The sequence below is a fragment of the Vulpes lagopus genome, chromosome 2 (genome assembly GCF_018345385.1).
Source record: "Vulpes lagopus strain Blue_001 chromosome 2, ASM1834538v1, whole genome shotgun sequence".
In the NCBI taxonomy this organism is placed as follows: Eukaryota; Metazoa; Chordata; class Mammalia; order Carnivora; family Canidae; genus Vulpes; species Vulpes lagopus.
In genome coordinates, this window is record NC_054825.1 from 175,482,503 (window position 1) to 175,502,315 (window position 19,813).

Consider the following 19,813-nt stretch of genomic DNA (forward strand, 5'->3'; position numbering starts at 1 on the left):
CATTCTGGTTTTAAGTGGCAGTTCCCTGATGACTAATAAGGTTGCACACCTGTTGAGGAGTTTACCAGCCTGTTTCGTGAAGCACCTATTTAAAGTTCTCTTCCTACTGCTTTGTAGCGGCCCCCTCACATTTTTTAGCTACAAGCTCTTTATCTGATAATATGTATTGAAGTAACTTCTCTCACATGTGGCTTACTTTTCCCTCTCTTAATCATACCTTTTGATTGAGAGAATTTTCTAATTCTACCAGAGTCCGATTCATCACTTTTATCTTTCTTTTTTTTTTTAACCAGTAGTGCTTTCTGTGTTCTGTTTAAGAAAATGAATCTATCCTCTCCCCTAAGTCTTCTTCTGGCTGCTTTGTTATTTTACCTTTCACATGCACATTTCGCACGCACATCCATGGACTCGGTTTTAGGATGTGGTGTAAAGTAGAGATGAAGGGTATTTTTTTTTTTCAATATGGATACTTAATTGGCCCAGCACCCTTTATCGAAAAGGCTGGGCTTTCTCCACTGCCCCACGATGTCAGCTTGGGGTGGGACACCGGGAGCCTGTAGACGGTTGGGTTTATTTCAACCGTGTCTGCTTTGTGCCACTGGTCGATCCGTTTACCATCGCACCTTTACTGCACTGCTGTTAGCTGCAGCAAGTCCTCCAACTTTGCTCTTCTTCACATATATTTTAGAATCAGCTTGTCGGATTTCGCCATCGCTTCTCCCCTTCCCAAAATCCAGGCAAATAACAACGAAACCCTTTGGGACTAATGTGAATGCTTTTGATCTCTAGATCAATTCTGCAGGTCAACTCGATGAAAACCAACATCTTCCATTCTAATTCATGAACAGAGTATACGCCTCAGCTAAATTTGTATGTTCTACAATTTCTCAAAATGATGTTTTATAGTTTTCCGTATGGAAATCGTGTACATAATTCACTAGATTTGTTTTTACGTATTTGATTTTTTATGCTGTTATGAGTTTTATTTTCTAATTGTTTCTGGTACATAGAAGTACAATTAGTGGGGCACCTGGGTGCCTCAGTCAGTTGAGCATCAAACTCTTGGTTTCGCCTCATGGGTGATGGGTTCAAGCCTCCCTCAAGCCCTGCATTGATCTCCATGCTTGGCATGGAGTCTGCTTGGGATTCTCTCCCTCCTCTCTCTCTCTCTCTGCCCCTCTCCTGCTTGTGCTCTCTCTCTCGTGCGGTCTCCCTCTCTCAGATAAATAAATAACATCTTATTTTAAAAAGAAATACAGTTAGTTTTTATATATTGAACTAGTATCCAGTGACTTTGCTAAATTAACTACTTAACCTTAAATTTACTTGTATATATTTTTAAATTTTTTTACCCAATAGTGTCATATGTAAGACAATTTTATGTCTTTTTCTTTTTTTTTTTTAATTTTATTTATTTATGATAGTCATACAGAGAGAAAGAGAGAGAGGCAGAGACACAGGCAGAGGGAGAAGCAGGCTCCATGCGCCGGGAGCCTGATGTGGGATTCGATCCCGGGTCTCCAGGATCGCGCCCTGGGCCAAAGGCAGGCGCCAAACCGCTGCGCCACCCAGGGATCCCTTATGTCTTTTTCTTAAAGAGTTATTTATTTATTTTTGAGAGAGAGAGAGAGAGTGCATGGGGAAGAGGGGGAGAGGGAGAGAGAGAATGGAAAGCAGACTCCCCACTGAGCATGGGGACCAATGCAGGGCTCGATCTCACAACCCTGAAATCATGACCTGAGCCAAAATCAAGACTCAGACAATTAACTGAGCCACAAGACAGTTTTATGTCTCTTTCCTATTTCCACACCTCTCTATTTCTTTTCAGATTAGCTTCTTTCGCTCAGTAACATGCATTTATGCTTTCTCCTCTGTCTTTTCATAGCTGAACAGCTCCTTTCTTTTTAGCACTGAATATTATTCTGCTCTGTGGATGTACCACAATTTCTCCACTCACCTACCGAAGGGTATCTCGGTTACTTCCAAGTTTTGGCACTTAGGAACATAGCTGTTATAAACATCCATGCACAGGCTTTTGCGTGGACATAAGTATTCAATTCCTTTGGGTAAATACCAAGAAGTAGGGCTGCTGATTGTATGCTACGAATATGTTTTGTAAAAAACTGCCAAACTAAAAAAAAAAAAAAAAAAAACCTGCCAAACTGTCCTCCGAGGTGGCTCTACCATTTTCCTTCCCACAAGCAATGAATAAGTGTTACTGTTGCTCCACGTCCTCGCAAGCACTTAGTGTGGTCATTGTTCTAAATTTGGGTGACTAAGAGGTGAGCCCTTTTACTTCTTTTTCTTGCCTTATTGCACTAGCAGGGGCCTCCAGCACAGTGTTGGTGAGTGCTGACGTTCCTCCTGGTTTCCAGCCTCAGTGGAAAAGCATTCAACATTTCAGCATTAAACGTGATATTAGCTGTAAGGTTTGGGGGTGGGGGTTCGTATATCTGTTTCTTGGCGGGCTTGGGGATTGGACGGAAACCTGTATCAGACCGAAGAACTTCTCTTCTGTCTCTAATTTGCAAAGGAGTTTTTTTTGTTGGTTTAAATCACAGACGACTGTTTTCTGAATCTATTGAGAAGATCTTACGGTTTTCCTTGCTTTTTTTTCTGTAAATGTGGGGAATTGTACTTCTTGACTCTGGGATGGCAAACCAGTCTGGCCAACTTTTGATTCCCACTGGGCTTTGCTTTGCAGATTCTAGTTCCACTCCACTAAAATATCCTCTTGAGCTATAGATCTGGACAGTATCATGCAAATTCCATCCTACCAGTGCCCTGGAGTCACTCCTTCCCTTCAAAGGCGAATTCCACGTTTCAGGAGCTTGCTCGAAACCCCACAGGCTCCTGGCAGGTGCTTGGGGCTCGGCCACCTGCTGAGCGCACTGGGCCCCAGCGGGACCCTCCCCCAGCGGACCCCATTGTTGCAAAGGCAACTAAGCGGGCGGAGTCGAGCCAGCCAGCAGGTCGACCCCCCAGCCCCCCACCCCCACCCCCGAGTCCCCGGGGAGCCTCGGCAGCCGCCGCCGCCCCCACCCCGGCCCTGCGCGGGGCTCCTTTAAGAAAGCGGCTGCTGAACGCGTCTCTGGGGCGGGAGGCAGAGGGCGCCAAGAATGCGGGACTCCGACGAGGCTTCGCGGGTGGCCTCCCCCGCGTCCCCCCAGCACTCCCGGGTCGCCCTGCACCCCCGATCCCCGCCCCCGCGTCCAAGGCCCCTCCGCCGCCACCCTCCCGGCACCGCCCGGCTCGCAGCGGGATGCTCCGCCCGCAGCCCACGGGTGGCCGTCGGGCCCGGTCCCCCCGCCCCCCGCCCCCCCAGCCCCGGGGCCGGGCCGAGGGCCTCATCCACATGCAGGGGACGGCGCGGCGCGGCGGCCGCCAGGAAGGGACAAAGGCTGTTCCGCCGCCGCCGCCCCGTGCCAGGCTCGCCCCGCCCGCCGCCCCCCTCGCGTCTGCTCCGCCGGCCGCGCCGCCCAGTCCGGAGGGCTTCCGGGAGGAGGCGGCTCCGCTGCGACCCCGCGCTCCCGGCCTCCTCCGCGACCTCCGGAGCCGCAGCCCCCTCCTCCGGGCCTCCGGGCCTCCGGGCCTCCGGGCCTCCGGGCCTCCGGGCCTCCGGGCCTCCGGGCCGGGCTGGACGCGCGGGGCCTTCGCGCAACGCGCGGGTTCTCGTCCCCGGAGCGCGCCCCTCACCTGTGACCCGGCATCTGCCTGCAGGTGGAGCCGGCGGGGCGGGCAGGGGGCGCGGAACCCGGGGCTCCCTCCCTTAAGGGCTGGGGGGTAGAGGCCAGGCTTCTGATGATGGGCGCGTGGGGCCCTGCTCCTCCGAGGGCTCCCGGGACACCCTCCTGGGGCTGTATCTCACCCCACCCCCACCCCCACCCCCACCCCCACCCCCACCGTCGGAAGCCGAGGAGGCATCCTTGGGGTTTCCGTCTGGACCCCGCCACTTGCTCTGGGATCCTCCTCACGTACCTCTGGGCCTCAACTTGCACCTGTAGAATGGACCCGGCCTCCAGCCTCCTCCCCGCTCCTCCCCGCTCCTCCCCGCAGGCGCGCTCTGGGGGGGGGCAGGATTGAGGGGTCTGGAGGGCCCAGCTACTATTCCTGCCGGCTGCCTCAGTCTCCTCGAGGGCAGGGACAGCCTCGCCTTAGAGCCCCGCTGCCCCACCCCACCCCCACCCCACCCCCACCCCACGACCAGATGTAACTCAGGCAGGGGAGGCCCTTCCTGGGCTAGAAAGTTCTTCCTAGGTCTGCCCCAAGTCCCCTCGGGCCTTCCCAGGCAGGGGGGTGGGGGCGGTTCCCTTTAAGGGAGGTGGGGGAGGGGGCTGCCCGCCGGTCCTCCCCCCCCCCCCCCCCCCCCCCCCCCCACCCCCACCCCCCACCCCGCAGCCGGGGGCCCGGAGTCCGGGCCCCGCGCCAGCGCATGCGCCCGCCTGTGGGCGCTGTCCGGGCTGCGAGGGCTGCGAGGGCGGCGAGCGCACGGACAGACGGACGGACCGACGGACCGGCGGCCGGTCGGACAGCCTGGGCAGCGCAGGGAGCGGGGACGCGGCGGCACAGCGACATGGCCGGCCACACGCAGCAGCCGAGCGGGCGCGGGCACCCCGGCCCCGCACCCTCGCCCGGCCCCGGCCCCGGCGCCTCGGAGCGGGTGGCGCTCAAGAAGGAGATCGGGCTGCTGAGCGCCTGCACCATCATCATCGGTGAGAGCGCGGGGGGGGGGGGGGGGGCTCCGGGGGCTGGGGCGCTCCTGCGGCGGGGGATGCCCGGAGCACCTGCCCAGTGTCCCCAGCCGCGGCCGCAGGACGGCTCGGGCCCACCTCCCAGGTGCACCTGCCGGGGTGCAGGTCCATGGCCGCGGGGATGCCTCCGCCGCTGCCGGGTTCCGCAAGGCAAACTGCGCTCCGTGAAAGGGAGGGGGCTATGACCCTGCCTGGAGTGTGGGAGCCCTGTGAGTAGGAGGACTGGATGGGGGCTCCCGGGTGAAGGCTCCAGGTTCTGGGCTGTGGCTCAAGGTGAGTCTCTACTGCGTGTGGGGTCCAGGCGCCATGCAGGGTGGGGGATTTACTCTCCCAAAGCAGGAGCCCCCGTGGGTAAACTGGATAGGTAGGTAGAGCCAGCCCAGAGGGGAAATAGGTTCAGGGTATATAACTATTGCAGAGTTTGGTGGCAGGATCCTGGGGAGAGAGTGGAGCGGTCAGTGACGGGGAAGCCGGCGATGGGGAGGGCCAAACCTGCAGAAAAGCCACCTGCTTCGTGGGCTGGGATCCCCACAGGCACCTGTAGCCTTTGGCCCCAGCTTCCCCACCTGAGGATGGGTCCATGTGTCTCGCTCCCATATGGGGGCTTCTGCGTAGGCAGAGGGCTCAGGGGACAAGGCCTAAGTCGTGAGTGCTGACACCTTGGGTACTAGGTAACCCAGACCTGCGTCCACACCAAGTGCCTTAGAGACCCTCCTGGGAGTGGTCTGTTCCATCCCCTGTGTCCCAGGAGACACGACAGGGCGGATGAATGGAGGGGTCGTGACTGCCCTCATTCTACTGCCTGCCAGGTCTTTCTCTCCCCAGCCAGTGGGGTCTCCTTGTGCACCCGCTGCCCACGCATCCTCAGACCCCTGGAGATGGAGAAAGTTAGAGGCTCAGAGGGCAGACTGGAGTCTTCACCTCCTCCTCTGCCCCCATACTGGAAGTTCCTGAGCCAGGGCTGGGATCCGGCTCTTGGCCATCGCCCCACTCACACTGAAAGTTGCCCTAGAACACAAACCCCGTGCAGGTAGCTCCCCTGTCTCATCCACTTGCCCTCGAATCTTCCAGGAGCTGCTCCTGCGACCTTCTTGGCCTAGGACTTCCTTGCTTGAGTATCTCCCGGCCAGGGATTTGGCCAGGATACTGGTTAGAGTCTTGCTCTGGCCCACACCCTCTCTAGGATGTGTGTCCCCGGGAAGGGGAAGCCCACGCATGATGGATGGGCCACGGAGTCAGGAGGCTGGCCGTGTCTGGAGCCAGCTACAGTGCCAGGAAGGTGCCAGGAGAGACACAGCTCCTCCTCGGCTGTCTCGGCCAAGCGGCCATCCTTGAGCTGTATTCCTACTCTGTGTCCTCCCGCATCCCATCTACGTCAGGTCAGGTCAGGTACAGGCCACTGGCTCCCCTCTCCTCGAAAGAGAGCCCTGGGGATGGCGGTGGGAGTGGAGGAGGCTAGCTCTACAGATGGCCTGCAGGACTGACCATAAGAATAGTCTCGTGCACCCCAGCTCTGCCCTTGCAGCGCCCCCACTCTGCAGCCCGTCCCTGCTGTTCCAGGTCCACTGCTCCCCGGGCCTCCGGGCCTTGAAGGCCGAGCAGGGGCAAGAGGTGACTTGGCCAAGGGTGGCAGACTCAGGAAGAGAACCCAGAAGACCTGACCCCAGTATAGGGCACTGAGTGGTGGGATCCTGCGACCCTGCTTAGGGAGCTTTGAAGGATTCCAGCAGGCGGGAGACAGAGAAGGGGAGAGGGGACAGGAGACGAGGGAGGAGGCCTCTGTGGGCTGAGTCAGGGTCTGCACTGCCCTGGAGACCTCGCCCCCTCCCCACGCGCTGTTCTGAGTCCACCTCCCAAATCTCATCCCACCCTCCTACCTGGGGAACCCGGCCAACGTAAAAATAAGTCTCCCGAGTGTCATATTTTAGCTCTAAAAGCCTTGAGGACTTTATGTCTACTCCACAGTCTTTCTTGTTACCAGCTCCTGCACTTGCTATCTCCGAAACTTCAAAGAGCCCCTCCCAGGCCATCCAGTCATTCTCCTTCCTGGCGTCCTATGCCCTGTCCGAGGCGGACGAGTGGGGCTTTCAGGAAAGGAACGTCGGAAGGGCTTTGGGGGGTGGGGAAGGGGTAAGGCTCCAACGAAGTGTGTTTAGAATAGCACCTGCTGGCCCCAGCCAGCACACCTGGAGGGGAACGGGCCAGCCCGGGGGAACGGGAGCCAGCCGGGCAGGGCCTGCGTAAGACTCCGCTGCATCTAATACCTATTCTGAAAAACACCCTTATTACATAAGAAATCACGTTCTCTCTTTATCTCATTTGATTCTCGTGCCCACCTTGCAAGACGAGAGTGTTTATACCCATTTTACAGGCGTAGAAACTGAGGTTGGAAGTTACATGACACTTTTGCAAGCAGTAGACTTGGGATTTGGAACCAGATTTGCACCCAATCTTCCAAGGCAGTGCCCTTCTTCATACTGTTCTGGGGTTGGGAAAACTTGGGGCCGGATTCAGAGCCCTTGATGGGGGAAGGTTGGGATTTGCTGAGCTCCCCACTCTACCATGGAGGGATGAACAAACAGAGGGAAAAGGAAATCTCCCCTGACTCCCCACCCCCACCCAGGGCTGCATGTAAGAATCTTTCCTCCTGACTCAAGGACCCCAGGCAGCTCCCTCTCCCAATCCACACCCAAGGAATGGGCATGCCCAGGTCCAGCAGAGCGGGAATCACCCAGGACCTGCTGACCAGGCTGTCCTGTCTTCCACTCTCTCCCTTCGACGTGGGTATCCAGCCTATGCTGGTGTTTGTGTGCCAGACTCCGGTGTGTTTAGGGACTCAGAGGTCTGCGTCACGAATGCCATCTCCTTAGGAGCCAATCCCTGCTCATCCAAGCATGGCCAGACCCCTCTCTTTTGTCTCCAGAGCCAGATGTGCTGGGCCGCTCAGAGGGTGGCCCTGTCCTCGAGCCCGGCCCCTCCTCACAGGGACCCTGGGGAGATGTAAAACCAGAAAGACGTTTGTGTCTCACAGCCCTGATTTACAGATGAGGAAACAGACTGAGGCTACAGCCAGTCCAGATGCAGATGCCCTCGGTGGGACCCCCGTTGGGGCCTGAGGTCACTGTGGCTATAAGGGAGGGGGCCTGCCGCCACTGGACACACTCATTCATGTACTCAACTGTTAGGTACAGAAGGGTGCCAGGCACAGAGACAGACAAAAGCCCTGTCCTCTTGGAGCTGACATTCCAGCATGGGCAAAAAAAGAGCAAACGATATGCAAGCTGAATGTTCAGTCGATGGGATCATAAGTGCTAAGGTGAAGTAAATTAGGATAGGAGGGTGGGGAGGATGGTAGGTAGGAGAGGAGTCATGAGTGGGATGGGGCCAGTTTGTGTGGGCTTTTGCCTTTTTCTCTTTGTAAGATGGGAGAGGGCTTTGAGCAGAATAGGGATGGGATGGGATGGGATATAGGATGGGATGGGATGGATAGGATGGATATGATAGGATGAGATGAATGGGATGGATGGGATGGGATGGGACAGGATAGCATGAGGTGAGATGAGATGGGATGGGATGGGGTAGGATAGGTGGGATGGGATGGGATAGGATATGGGATGGGATAGGATGGGATGCGATGTAATGCGACAGGTTGGATGGCATGGCGTGGGATGGGATGGATGGAATGGGATGGGATAGGATGGGATGGAATAGGATGAATGGGAAGAGATAGGATATGGGATGGGATAGGACAGGATGGAATGAGATGGGATGGGATGGGATGGGATGAGATGGGATGGGATGGGACAGGATGGGATGAGAGGATAGGATGGCATGGGATGGGACTCACTGTGGAGAAAAAGCTGTGGGTAGAAGCAGCAAGTCTGGGCAGGAGGGTACTTGGGTCAGAGAAGATGATGGCTCAGAGCAGGGTGGTGGCAGTGAGGTGCTGAGGGGATGTTCAGTTCTAGATGTGTTTGGAAGATGAAGCCACAGGATTTGTGATGAACTGGGTGTGAGATGTGGGAGAGAGAGAAGAGTTGAGCGTGAGCCCAGCCATGGGCCTGAGCATCTGGGGGCCCAGTGTGCTGTTTATTGATCTGGAAGGACTGAGAAGAATAGGTTCTAGGGCGGGAGGGTGGGGGGCAAAGGGTTGAAAGTCAGGGGTCTCATTTTGAACATGTGAGATTTGAGATGCCTATTTGTTGAGTAATTAGGTGGATATCCAGGTTTCGTTCGGGGAGGAGGTCCGTGCTAGGCATATACACTTGGGAGTTGCCGTAGATGCTGGGGGACTGGACGAGGCCTCCAAGGGGAGGAGTGTGGAAGGAAAGGGGCAGAGGCCCCAGGACTGCACCGCGGGCACCCAACCTCTGGAAGTCAGGAAAGAGAAGGGCCAGTAGAGGCGTCCGCAGCCAGCACGGTGGGAGGAGGGCCAGGAGGCTGAGTGTGGAGGAAGGGATCCACCTGCCAGATGCCACTGATGAGGCAGGTAAGGTGCAGTCTGGGGGTGGGCGGTTGGATCCGGCAGGGTGGAGCTCACGGGTGACCTTGACTCACTCAGCCTGGAGACTGGGTCCAAGCGAAGTTTGCTAGGCGGGCGGCGCTGGACTGAGCCAGGCAGAGAGCTCCATACTCCTGCTCATCCCTCTCTTGAAAGGAAAGTGCATTAGGCCGGAGGTGCACGCAGGCCACTTGGCAATTCCAGTCATGTCCTGGGGGCATCCCTCACTCACCTCCCTGGAGCGAGTGGAACCTCCATAGGCACTTCTGTCTCCCTGGGGGGTGCCTGACATATGCTCGTTAAGGACCTGTGTGTGTTTGGAGGCATGGGCTTCACCCCGGGGGACACAGAGCCCCCAGAGCAGAGCTCTGGCCGCTGACCCTAGCATGTTGGGGTCCCATGGGGGTCAGGTCTCCAAAGGCCAGATTGGGTGCCCCAGGGTCTCTCCAAGATGCATGACCAGAGAGAGATCCCTAAGCACTCCCTGGGGCCTCCGATGTGCCAAGCAGGGTGGGAGCATGCCCGCATCACGGTCTCATCTCCCCACTTGACCGACAAGAAGGCTCAGAGACCCCACGTATCTTATCCACAGCACCCCACCCCAGCCATGCGGGATCTGGGACTCGAACCCAGATCTGGGGGTTCTCCACTAGCACCTCCCTGTCTGTGGCCTCGGGGACCTACTGATGGGAATTTGGAGCTCTCTCCCTGAGGCCTCATGGGTTGTATCCTAATGGGGAGGTGCTGGGACTCGCTGCCCAGAGCAAAGGAAGAAGGCTGGGCCTATGGCCAGCCCCCGATCAGGCCGGGCACCCTCTGTCAGGCCAGCAGGCCAGTGTGACAGGAAGAGCCCCCATTGTGGGCCACCGTTGGGCAAAGCGTATGTAGATGACTCGGGCCCCGTGGGTTCTCTGTCCGTTGGGGGGACTCGGGCTTCTGACCTCATCAGGCCAGGACACAGCCTGCCCTCTGGGAACGCAGCGCCCATGCAGGTGGCAAATTGAGAATCACTTCCTGGCCATCTCCCAGGGACCACGGGGTTGGGCCAGGGCCCAGGAGACAGGGACCGAAGTAGGAGGCCAGGAAGAGCTTCCTGGAGGTGATGCAGCTTCCGAGCTGGGGAGAGACCTGCCGCAGTGGGGGCCGGGGACCCCTGAGCCCGTGTGCAGGATGTGTCTGCCCTGCCCAGCGGAGCCTCTGCTAAATTCAGGGGCGAAGCCGCCCTCTGCTGCCCCCTAGCTCGGTGGCCCTCCCTCACAAAAGGGGAAACTGAGGCCCAGAAGGGCAGCCCTGGCCCGAGGTCACACAGCCTACTCCTGACAGTGCTTCTGGTGATGAGAGGTGGAGCCAGCAGCCTGGCCTGGCAGGACTTCCCTGATCCCCCCTCCCCGCCCCCCCACCAAATCAGACTGTACGTCCCCCCCATGCGCCCCGAGGGCAGCTGGCGCCTCCCGCCGACACGACCTCCACCGTGCACCCTGGCGACCTCCACGGTCAGCCACTGCCTCCCAGAAATAGGTCAGCGCACACCGCAAGGGCCAGGAGAACAATGGCCCTTTCTTCGTTCCTCCGGAGCCGGGTAAGCCCCATCAGGCCAAACATCTTAATGTGATAAAAGCCACCCAGTGGGCCCAGGGAAGACAGTGGGAGGAGCCTGAAGGGGGGCCCCCCCGGCGGCGGGGGCTCACTTCCTCACCCACCTGTGCTGGAGCCTGCACCCCGCGGCCGAGGACCCGCAAGGACCACGGAGCAGCCTTGCCCCGGGTGGCTGGGTCCGTGGAGGCCTTGGAAGCTGCATTTCTCCCGCCCGCAGTGGTCGGTCCCCGGGCCACACCCCTCCCCGCCCCGCGGTCCCCTCTCCAGGCCCCCTGTAATCGTTCAGATGCCGAGGCCCCCACCTGTGCCCCCGGCGTCCCCCTCCCTGCCCCCTGCCCGCCCCGCTCACCCAAGCCCACGGCCCCGGGGCTCCTGGCGGGGCCCCACCCAGCCCACGTGGTCCTCGGAGCAGCCAGTGGACTCCGATGGGGTTTTCTGCACAAACCTGGGGCAGCTGCTTAGAGGCTGCCCAGGCCCAGAAGGAGAGGACCTCAGAGACACCCGCTGGCACACACGTCCCTTGGAGCCACGTGGGGGAAAGTCGTGTGCTGTAGGCTGAGGCCTTGTGTCCAAACAATGATGATCCCCGGCCCATCCCCCGGTGCCAGCATCGGAGTCTCCAGCTCCTGGGCACGGGCGAGCGACGGGTCCCTTTCAGACCCCAGCCTGGGAGGACAAGACGCTAGATGTGGCTTCCCCAAGGGCTGCGCCCACGAGGCCCTGCCGTGCTGAACTGTAGACAGCGCCGGGGTCCCCGTGGGCTGGGTTGCTCGGGTCCCTGGATGCCCCCAGCCTGAATGCACCCAGCTTCTTCCAAGGCCACCCAGCCCCCGCTGGCTTCCAACCTCACTGGCTTTTGGCAAATCCCACTCCACCAAGCCCTGAGAACAGAGGCTCAGCTGCCGGATAGAGCAAACTCAAAGACCCTCGCTTGAGAAAGCCGACCCAGGCCCCAGGCCCCCAGCGCGGATCATGGAGGTGACCCCTCTCCCCCTGGAAGCAGGCCTGGGGCTCCGCTTACCTCTAGGGGGCTGGGGGACAGGAATTCTCTCGTCCTTATCTGGATGTATTTAGGGCTCCTGGGATGTGACTTGAAAACCAAGTGGGGCACCATGGCCGTCCAGACTGGAAATCTGTGTCGGCCGGGGGCGGGGTGGGGGGTAGCCCCGTGGACAAGGAATGCATGCAGATTGGCAGCCACAGCTGTGTCCTTGGCCAGACCCGCCTGCGGGCCTGGCAGGTGGAGCAGGCCGGCTCCGCCTCCACGGGTGTGCGCTCCCCAGAGGGACCTGGCAGGTGGGGTCATCCCGTCGAGGGACTGAGCCCCAAGCTCCTAACAGTGTGGCTTTTTTATTCAATTGGCCTGGGCATTCTGGGATTATTTCCCCTCGGGCAGGTCCTCTTGCAGACCACCAACGACGTGACCTAATTTGTTTGCACAGATGGTGAGACCTAGGTCACCCAGAACATGGCCCTTTTTGCCCTCCCTGCCAGGGAGCTCACAGCTCACTGGGCACTCAGTCTTGCTCACCCTGAGGACCTACTCTGCAGACCACAGCTTGGCCCTGTGAGCGTTTGGACCGAGCATTCGCAGACACCGTGCGTCAGTGGAGCACCCCCCCACCCCCGACACACACCACACTCCGCAAAACTCAGAGTCAGCCCGAGGGCAGCGCAGGCCTGTGACCAGGGCAGATTCCACGCACGTCCGAGCCTCAGAGGCTGACCACCCTCCCTGCCTCCCTGCAGTGCCCCTCCAGGAGAGCCGAGTAGAGACACTGCCCCCGCTTCACAGATGAGGGAATCAGTCCTTCGTGTCAGGACACCGGTGCCACTTTGGGCATCGGGCCATTCGCACACCCATTAGTTTACTCCACAGATGTGTGTTGAGCACCTACTGGGGGGAGAGCGGGTGCGGTTGCAGGCAGCACACAGAATCACGCAAAGAGGGCCCCTGGGTGGCTCAGGGGTTGAGCGTCTGCCTTCGGCTCAGGGCGAGATCCCAGGGTACCAGGGTCGAGTCCCACCTCAGGCTCCCCGCAGGGAGACTGCTGCTCCCTCTGCCTGTGTCTCTGCTTCTCGATCTGTGTCTCTCATGAATAAATAACATAAAATCTAAAAAAAAAAAAAAAAAAAATTAAGCAAGATGCGAAGTACATCCACATACACCTGTATGGTATCTTGCTGAATCCTCACCAAAACCTCGTGCACAGACAGACCTTGAGACATGACCTGAGCCCCAGCTGGGGTTTCCCCGCTGTGGTCCTGGGATGTGACTCCTCTCGGCCTCCCCGGGGCTGTCTCATGGGAGAGGCCGTCTTATCCAGACCATCCTGGCCCAGTCGCTGCCAGCCTGGCATTGCCCACCCCATTCCTCCCGTGATGGCTGCTGACCTACCCCCAGCCCTGAAAATGCACCTGTTCCTCCCCTTCACCCCACTGGCCCTCTCCCAGGACCCAAAACATTTCAATGGTGCCAGGAAACACGTTCTCTTCTGAGCCTGCGGCTGTAGCCTGAGTCCTAGGTCAGGGAGGAGCCCAGGAAGCAGGTTCCCTTTTAGGGACAGGGGAGAGAGAAGATTGGGCATGGGGCAGGGTCTGGGGAGTCATGGGGCTGGGAAGTGGGAGGAGGACCCCATGGGATCAAGGCATGATCAGGGAGAGCTGTATGGAGGCGGTGCCGCTCCCCAAGTGTGGACTTCAGCCAACGGAGAGGTAGCAGAAGAGGTTATGGTCAAGGTCTTGCTTCAGGTGGCCAGCTCTGGCCGGCAGGTTGGAAGGAGAAGAGGTGGCCACCGTGGCCTGAGCCCGGGCCCCCTAGGGGTGCACAGAGTGGCTGCCACCCTGCCACTGCTCAGGCAGCAGAGCCCCTTCTTCGTGCTGGTCCACCTGGTGGGAGTAAGCCGGGGACAGATGCCCTGAGAAGAGGACTCACCTCCCAAATTGGGCAGACGGGGTGCCCCCTCCCACGCCAGGGCCTGGGGAAGGGGAGATCACGGGCCCAGAGTGGGATGCACAGGGTCGGAGGCAGCTGGGGGCATCGCCAGGCCTCCAGGCCCACCTCCCCTCTCCTCCTCCTCCTCCTCCTCCTCCTGGGAGCAGCCGGGCTTCCCTTCTTCGCTATAGCATCTGGGAGACGGCGGGGCTGCTAAGGGGGCCCCCCGACCTGATGGCTCCCCATCTCCCCCCACCTCCCCCCACCCAGGGAACATCATCGGCTCTGGCATCTTCATCTCCCCCAAGGGGGTCCTGGAGCACTCAGGCTCTGTGGGTCTGGCCCTCTTCGTCTGGGTCCTGGGTGGAGGCGTCACTGCCCTGGGCTCCCTCTGCTACGCAGAGCTGGGCGTCGCCATCCCCAAGTCTGGTGGAGACTACGCCTATGTCACCGAGATCTTCGGGGGCCTGGCTGGGTGAGTGTGGGGCCCCAGCGGGGTCGCCGTGGGAGGGGACGATGATCTGGAATCGAGGGCCACTTGGGTGCTGGACTTCAATTTTCTCTTCTTCTCACATCTCAGGGAGGTCATGGGGTGGATGGAGGAAAGGGAATGGGGGTGTTGGGCAGCCTTCCAAGGCCAGGGTGGGCAGGACACTCCAGCCGGCCCCTTGACCTCTCTGTGCTTCCTACTCCCCACCGGGGTGATGCTCACAATAGGCCAGGAGCAGCCTCGATTTTATAAACCCACATGCGTGTAAGAGGGGTGCATAAAATTCCTACCAGTGACCTCCAAGGGCGCCCCTTTTAATAGCTCCCCAGCATTCTTTTATTCAGGGTAAACAGTAGCTGAGCACCTACTGTGTGCTCAGGACCAGGGTTAAAAAGATCCATCCCTGTTGTCAAATTGTTTGTAGTGCAGAAGGGAGAGAGCCCCCTCTGAGGGGGGCAAGAGATCCCTGCTTTGAGGCTGCACACGAGGGCCGCGGCCCAGCGGCCAAGAGAATGGGGTGCCACCACCGAGGGAAGGCTTCCGTTTGCCTTCACATTTGCACCAAGTCCTGGAGGGTGGGCCCAATCTAGCTGCTGTGGCCAGAGGCGCGTCGGATCCGTGGTCTGCGCCAGGCCTGGGAGGCGCTGGGGCAGCCCGGGGGCGGGAGGGGGATCCGAGCTGCTGCAGTTACCCAGCCGAGCTGTGCCGAGGGCCTGAATAAAGGTATGGGAAGATCCCAGAAGCATGCAGCAGCCTAAATCCGGAGGATGTGGTGGCCAGTGGGGCCTGAGGGGCCGCAGAGGGTGACCCCAGTTTCCCGTTGGGTGGGCTCCCCTGATGGCAGTTTCAGGGAGGGGAGGTTTGGGGGGTAAGGTTGCCGTGCTGGTGGGGTCTGTGGCCTATCTGGGGAGATGGTCTAGTCGGGTCTTGGGGGGAGGGTGTCTGGAGCTCAGAGGAAAAGTCTAGGCTAAAATATACAAAATTTGGTTCTGAGGGATGTGGTTGGGGGCCCTTAACGGGCAGGGTAGTGGAAGATGGGGTGTGTGGTGGGTGCGGGCGTGTCCATGAACGCTCTGCTCTGGGGATCCGGCCCTCAAAGGGGCCTGGGACCTGAGAAAGCAGGAGAATTGTGCTGTGTGGTGGAGAGAATCCTCGAGAAGAAGGGGGGGGTGGGCCTGAGCCGTGACTCCAGGCCCCGGGACAGCCCACCCCAGCTCAGGAAACAGCCTGCGGCCGGAGCTGGGCGGCTGTTCCAAAGGGGGCTGGGTCCCAAGTCCTTTTCGACACCTGCCCAAGGGCTGCCTGGAGCTGTCAACCGTGCGGACTGCTGTCCCTGTTGAAAAAGCCCCTATTCGAGCAGAGACCCCGACCGCCCCGGACCGAAGCTGGCATGGAGCACCCACGCCGGGCTCTGGGGGGGCAGCCCCCTCCCACACCTGGGCCGGGGCGGGGGGTGCGGGATGCCTGTGCCAGTCGGGCCCTGGCTCGTTCCAGCTTCCTGCTGCTCTGGAGCGCCGTCCTCATCATGTACCCCACCAGCCTGGCTGTCATCTCCATGACCTTCTCGAACTACGTGCTGCAGCCCGTGTTCCCCAACTGCATCCCCCCAGCCGCGGCCTCCCGCGCCCTCTCCATGGCCTGCCTGAGTGAGTGCCCGCCTTGGGCCCGCACCGGCTCCCTGGCCCGTGTGGGAGGACTCGGGGTGGGGGGTCCCTCCTGTGAGCTCAGCCCCAGGGGCCGCCTCCCGCAGCCCGGGCTGCACTGGCCTGGGGGCCACCGCGCACTCTCCATCCCTCCCCAGTGCTCCTGACGTGGGTGAACAGCTCCAGCGTGCGCTGGGCCACACGCATCCAGGACATCTTCACCGGCGGGAAGCTGCTGGCCCTGTCCCTCATCATTGGCGTGGGCTTTGTCCAGATCTTCCAAGGTAGGGCCGGGGTGGGGCCGTGCGAGGGGCCGGGGGACGACACTGACCCTTGACCTCTGGACCCCCAGGGCGCTTCGAGGAGCTGAGGCCCAGCAATGCCTTTGACTTCTGGATGACACCGTCCGTGGGTCACCTGGCCTTGGCCTTCCTCCAGGGCTCCTTTGCCTTCAGCGGCTGGAACTTCCTCAACTACGTCACGGAGGAGCTGGTTGACCCTCGAAAGTGGGTGGGATGGCCAGCCGGGCCCCGGGAAGGGGGGGAGAGGCACCTCCCTGCACAGACCTGCTGCCTCCCGGGGCCCAGCCCGCTGCCGGGACCCCCGTGCTGCAGCCTGGCCCCGCCCCGCACAGGCCGTGTCGTGGCCCCTTGCCCGGCCTCAGAAACACGGAGTGTCATTGTCCCACTGTCAATGGACCCGGCGGTTTGCGTTTGACCAAAATGTGTACACGTGCACACGACACGGCCCCCAGGGACGAAGCCCATGGCTCCATCTGATGCTCAGCGGGGGGTCCCAACAGTGACCCGTCGCAGCTGGGGCTGGCGCCGATAGGGCAGCCCCAGGGGACCCGGGTCTAGGGACTGGGCCCTAGGGGCACTTTTCAAGGATCTTTAAGGCCGATTGGGCCTGGATGCACTTTTCTCTTCCTGTGCCAGCACTAGACCTGCCCCCCCAGGGTTTGATGTGGCCCTTTCCCTACCCAACTGCCCTTCCTCCACCAGTCTGTGCCCAGGCTGGGGCCTTGGGGGGCCGCAGGGAGATGGCAGTGGTGCCCCTTACCTGTCCCAGGGCCCACAGCACACCTGGGAGATGGAGACTCAAAGCGTTCCTGTGCTGGGTCCTCCGGGCGCTGCCTCCCAGTCTCCCCCCCGCCCCGGGGGCTGCCACTGACCAGGAACCTACCCACTGCCGCCCCCAGGAACCTACCTCGTGCCATTGTCATCTCCATCCCGCTGGTGACCTTTGTGTACACCTTCACCAACATCGCCTACTTCACGGCCATGTCGCCCCAGGAGCTGCTGGCCTCTAACGCAGTGGCTGTGGTGAGTGGGGTCCCACCTGTGCCTGCCTCCCGCCCACCCCGCCCTGCCTCATGCACCACCTCTCTTCTGTGCCCACTCAGACCTTCGGGGAGAAGCTGCTGGGCTACTTTTCTTGGGTCATGCCCGTCTCCGTGGCACTTTCCACTTTTGGAGGGATCAATGGCTACCTGTTCACCTCCTCCAGGTGACCGGATGGGGAAGGGGGTGGTCAAGGTGAGGCAAGGCAGGTAGCCCTGGTGCTCGCGATCAGCGCCAGGGGCCGGAGGAAGTCAGATCCCGCCCGGTGGGTCCCACCTGAAGCTGGGACAATGAGCTCCCCAGTGACAGGAGGTACAGAAAGCAAAAAGGAGGCGGGACTAGGCGGGGAAGAAGTGCCCGGTGGGGCTCCTGGGGCCCGGAGAAGGCAGGGGCTGGAGGTGACAGCTCCAGGGGGACGTCGGGTCTGGAGCTGAGGTCCGGGAGCTGGTTGGCAGGACACCCAAGGCCGGGCTCACGCTCCCGCCCCCATCTCTGTCCCAGACTGTGCTTCTCTGGGGCCCGAGAGGGGCACCTGCCCGGCCTGCTGGCCATGATCCACGTCAGACGCTGCACCCCCATCCCTGCCCTCCTCGTCTGTGTAAGTCGTGGGACCAACTGTCAGGGACGGGAGCCGGCCCTCGGGGGTGGGGGGTGGTGCGGGCCACAGAGGGAGCAGGGAGGGCCGGGGCTCACCAACCTCTTGGCCCGAGCCGGCGGGCCCAGGGCAGGCCCACGGGGCTGACGGAGGCAGGTGGGAGGCCACCCTCAGCCCGGTCCTCTCCCAGTGCGGGGCCACAGCGATCATCATGCTTGTGGGAGACACGTACACGCTCATCAACTATGTGTCCTTCATCAACTACCTCTGCTACGGCGTCACCATCCTGGGCCTGCTCGTGCTGCGCTGGAGGCGGCCAGCTCTCCACAGGCCCATCAAGGTGAGGCCCGGGGGAGGACGGGCTGGCTGTCCCCCCGCCTTAGGTCACCTGGGCACCGGGGGCAGGTGATGACAGCGATCGGGCCCTGCTCCGGGCTGTGTGTACACCGACCTATTCAGCTCCCGTGTCAGCCCCACGAGGTGGGGGCTTTCGATACTCCCAGTTTACAGACAGGAAAAGGAGGCCAAGATGCTTGCTCCTGGTCACAGAGAATCCCAGGAGCACACAAGGACAGAAGAGCCCAGACTAAGCAAAATGCAAATATTGTGTCTGCATATAAATTCTGGAGCTGGAGAAGTGCTGCTCAGTGCCTAAAAAATATGAAACACCCAAAAGAGAGAAAAAAAAAGAGATATAGAGAGAGAGTCAGATGCAAGCAGCCAGTGACACAGAGTTGCCGTGTGGAGCTCAGAGCCACTGTAACTTTGATAAGTCCTCAAGCGTTTGACAAATCAGCCATCCCATGAGTTGGCTTCTAGCGTGTTGGGCTGCTGCCAGAGGGGGACCCTCAAGCCTCAGCTCCCAGGAGAGGGTGGGAGGCACCTAGGACCCCGTCACCCTCACGGGGTGGTGGAGCAGGAGAGCCCAGGGAAGGTCCCACACCATTGCCCTCTGGCTGGCTGTCCCCCAGGTGAACCTCCTCGTCCCTGTCGCGTACTTGGTTTTCTGGGCATTCCTACTGGTCTTCAGCTTCATCTCGGAGCCCATGGTGTGTGGGGTCGGCGTGATCATCATCCTCACTGGGGTGCCTGTTTTCTTCCTGGGGGTCTTCTGGAGAAGCAAACCAAAGTGTGTGCACAGACTCACAGGTGAGCCGGGGCCGCCTCCCCAGGGTGGTGGGCGTCGGAGTGCGTCCCCTCTCAGGGGCTTGCCCTGGGGCAGGGCCTCCCCGCAGCTGCGGTGGTATCAGGGTCCAGCTGCCACCAGAAGTGTCCCCAAGAGGTGGTCCCAGTCTCCAGAATCCAACCAAAGGGAGCAACTCCCTGAGGACCCCTGCCCCACAGGGTCAGACCCAAGGTCTATCTGTTTATTCATCTGTTCTCAGAGTCCATGACACGCTGGGGCCAGGAGCTGTGTTTCGTGGTCTACCCCCAGGAGGCCCCCGAGGAGGAAGAAAACAGCCCCTGCCAGTCCTCCCCGCTGCCTGCCACGGACAAGCCCTTGAAGACACAGTGAGACATTGGTGAACCTAAAGCAGCTGTTTCTGTTTACATGTTGTTTATTGAGGAGGTGTTTTTGCAAAATAAGTTGTGTTTTTTTGTTTTGGGTTTTTTGTTTTTGTTTTCGTTTTGTCTTGGAAAAAAAAAAAAGAGATCCGACTCTTTTAAGGCCTATGCCAAGGGGGATCCCCGCAGATGTGGACGGGGCTCCCTGTCAGCACCGCCCCACTTGTTTTTCCTGAAAAGGTCTATGAATAAAATGGGGCTGGGGGGTGGTGTGCTTGTCTCAGGTGAGTCCCTGGTGGGCATGACTTGGCAGGGCTGGCGTGGTGCTGGCTGCCAAAGTGGCTCAGCAGGCGCCACAGGAGGCCTCTGGCATCTGGGGGCTCTGCCCCGTGAGCCAGGCACTCCCTCTCTCCCTTGTGGGGTCCAGAGCCAGCCCTGCCCCAAAGGGACACC

At 60.1% G+C, this 19,813-nt stretch overlaps 1 protein-coding gene across 1 annotated transcript; it reads left to right on the forward strand.

Moving 5' to 3' along the window:
* The first annotated feature begins 4,564 nt into the window (after positions 1-4,564).
* Positions 4,565-19,538, forward strand: SLC7A10 (solute carrier family 7 member 10). Its single transcript, XM_041746551.1, has 11 exons — positions 4,565-4,712; positions 14,054-14,258; positions 15,768-15,919; positions 16,075-16,200; positions 16,269-16,422; positions 17,118-17,241; positions 17,322-17,425; positions 17,761-17,857; positions 18,045-18,194; positions 18,826-19,003; positions 19,240-19,538. The coding sequence occupies exons 1-11, from the start codon at positions 4,574-4,576 to the stop codon at positions 19,368-19,370; spliced, it is 1,560 nt and encodes a 519-aa protein (XP_041602485.1). The 5' UTR covers positions 4,565-4,573; the 3' UTR covers positions 19,371-19,538.
* The last annotated feature ends 275 nt before the right edge of the window (positions 19,539-19,813 follow it).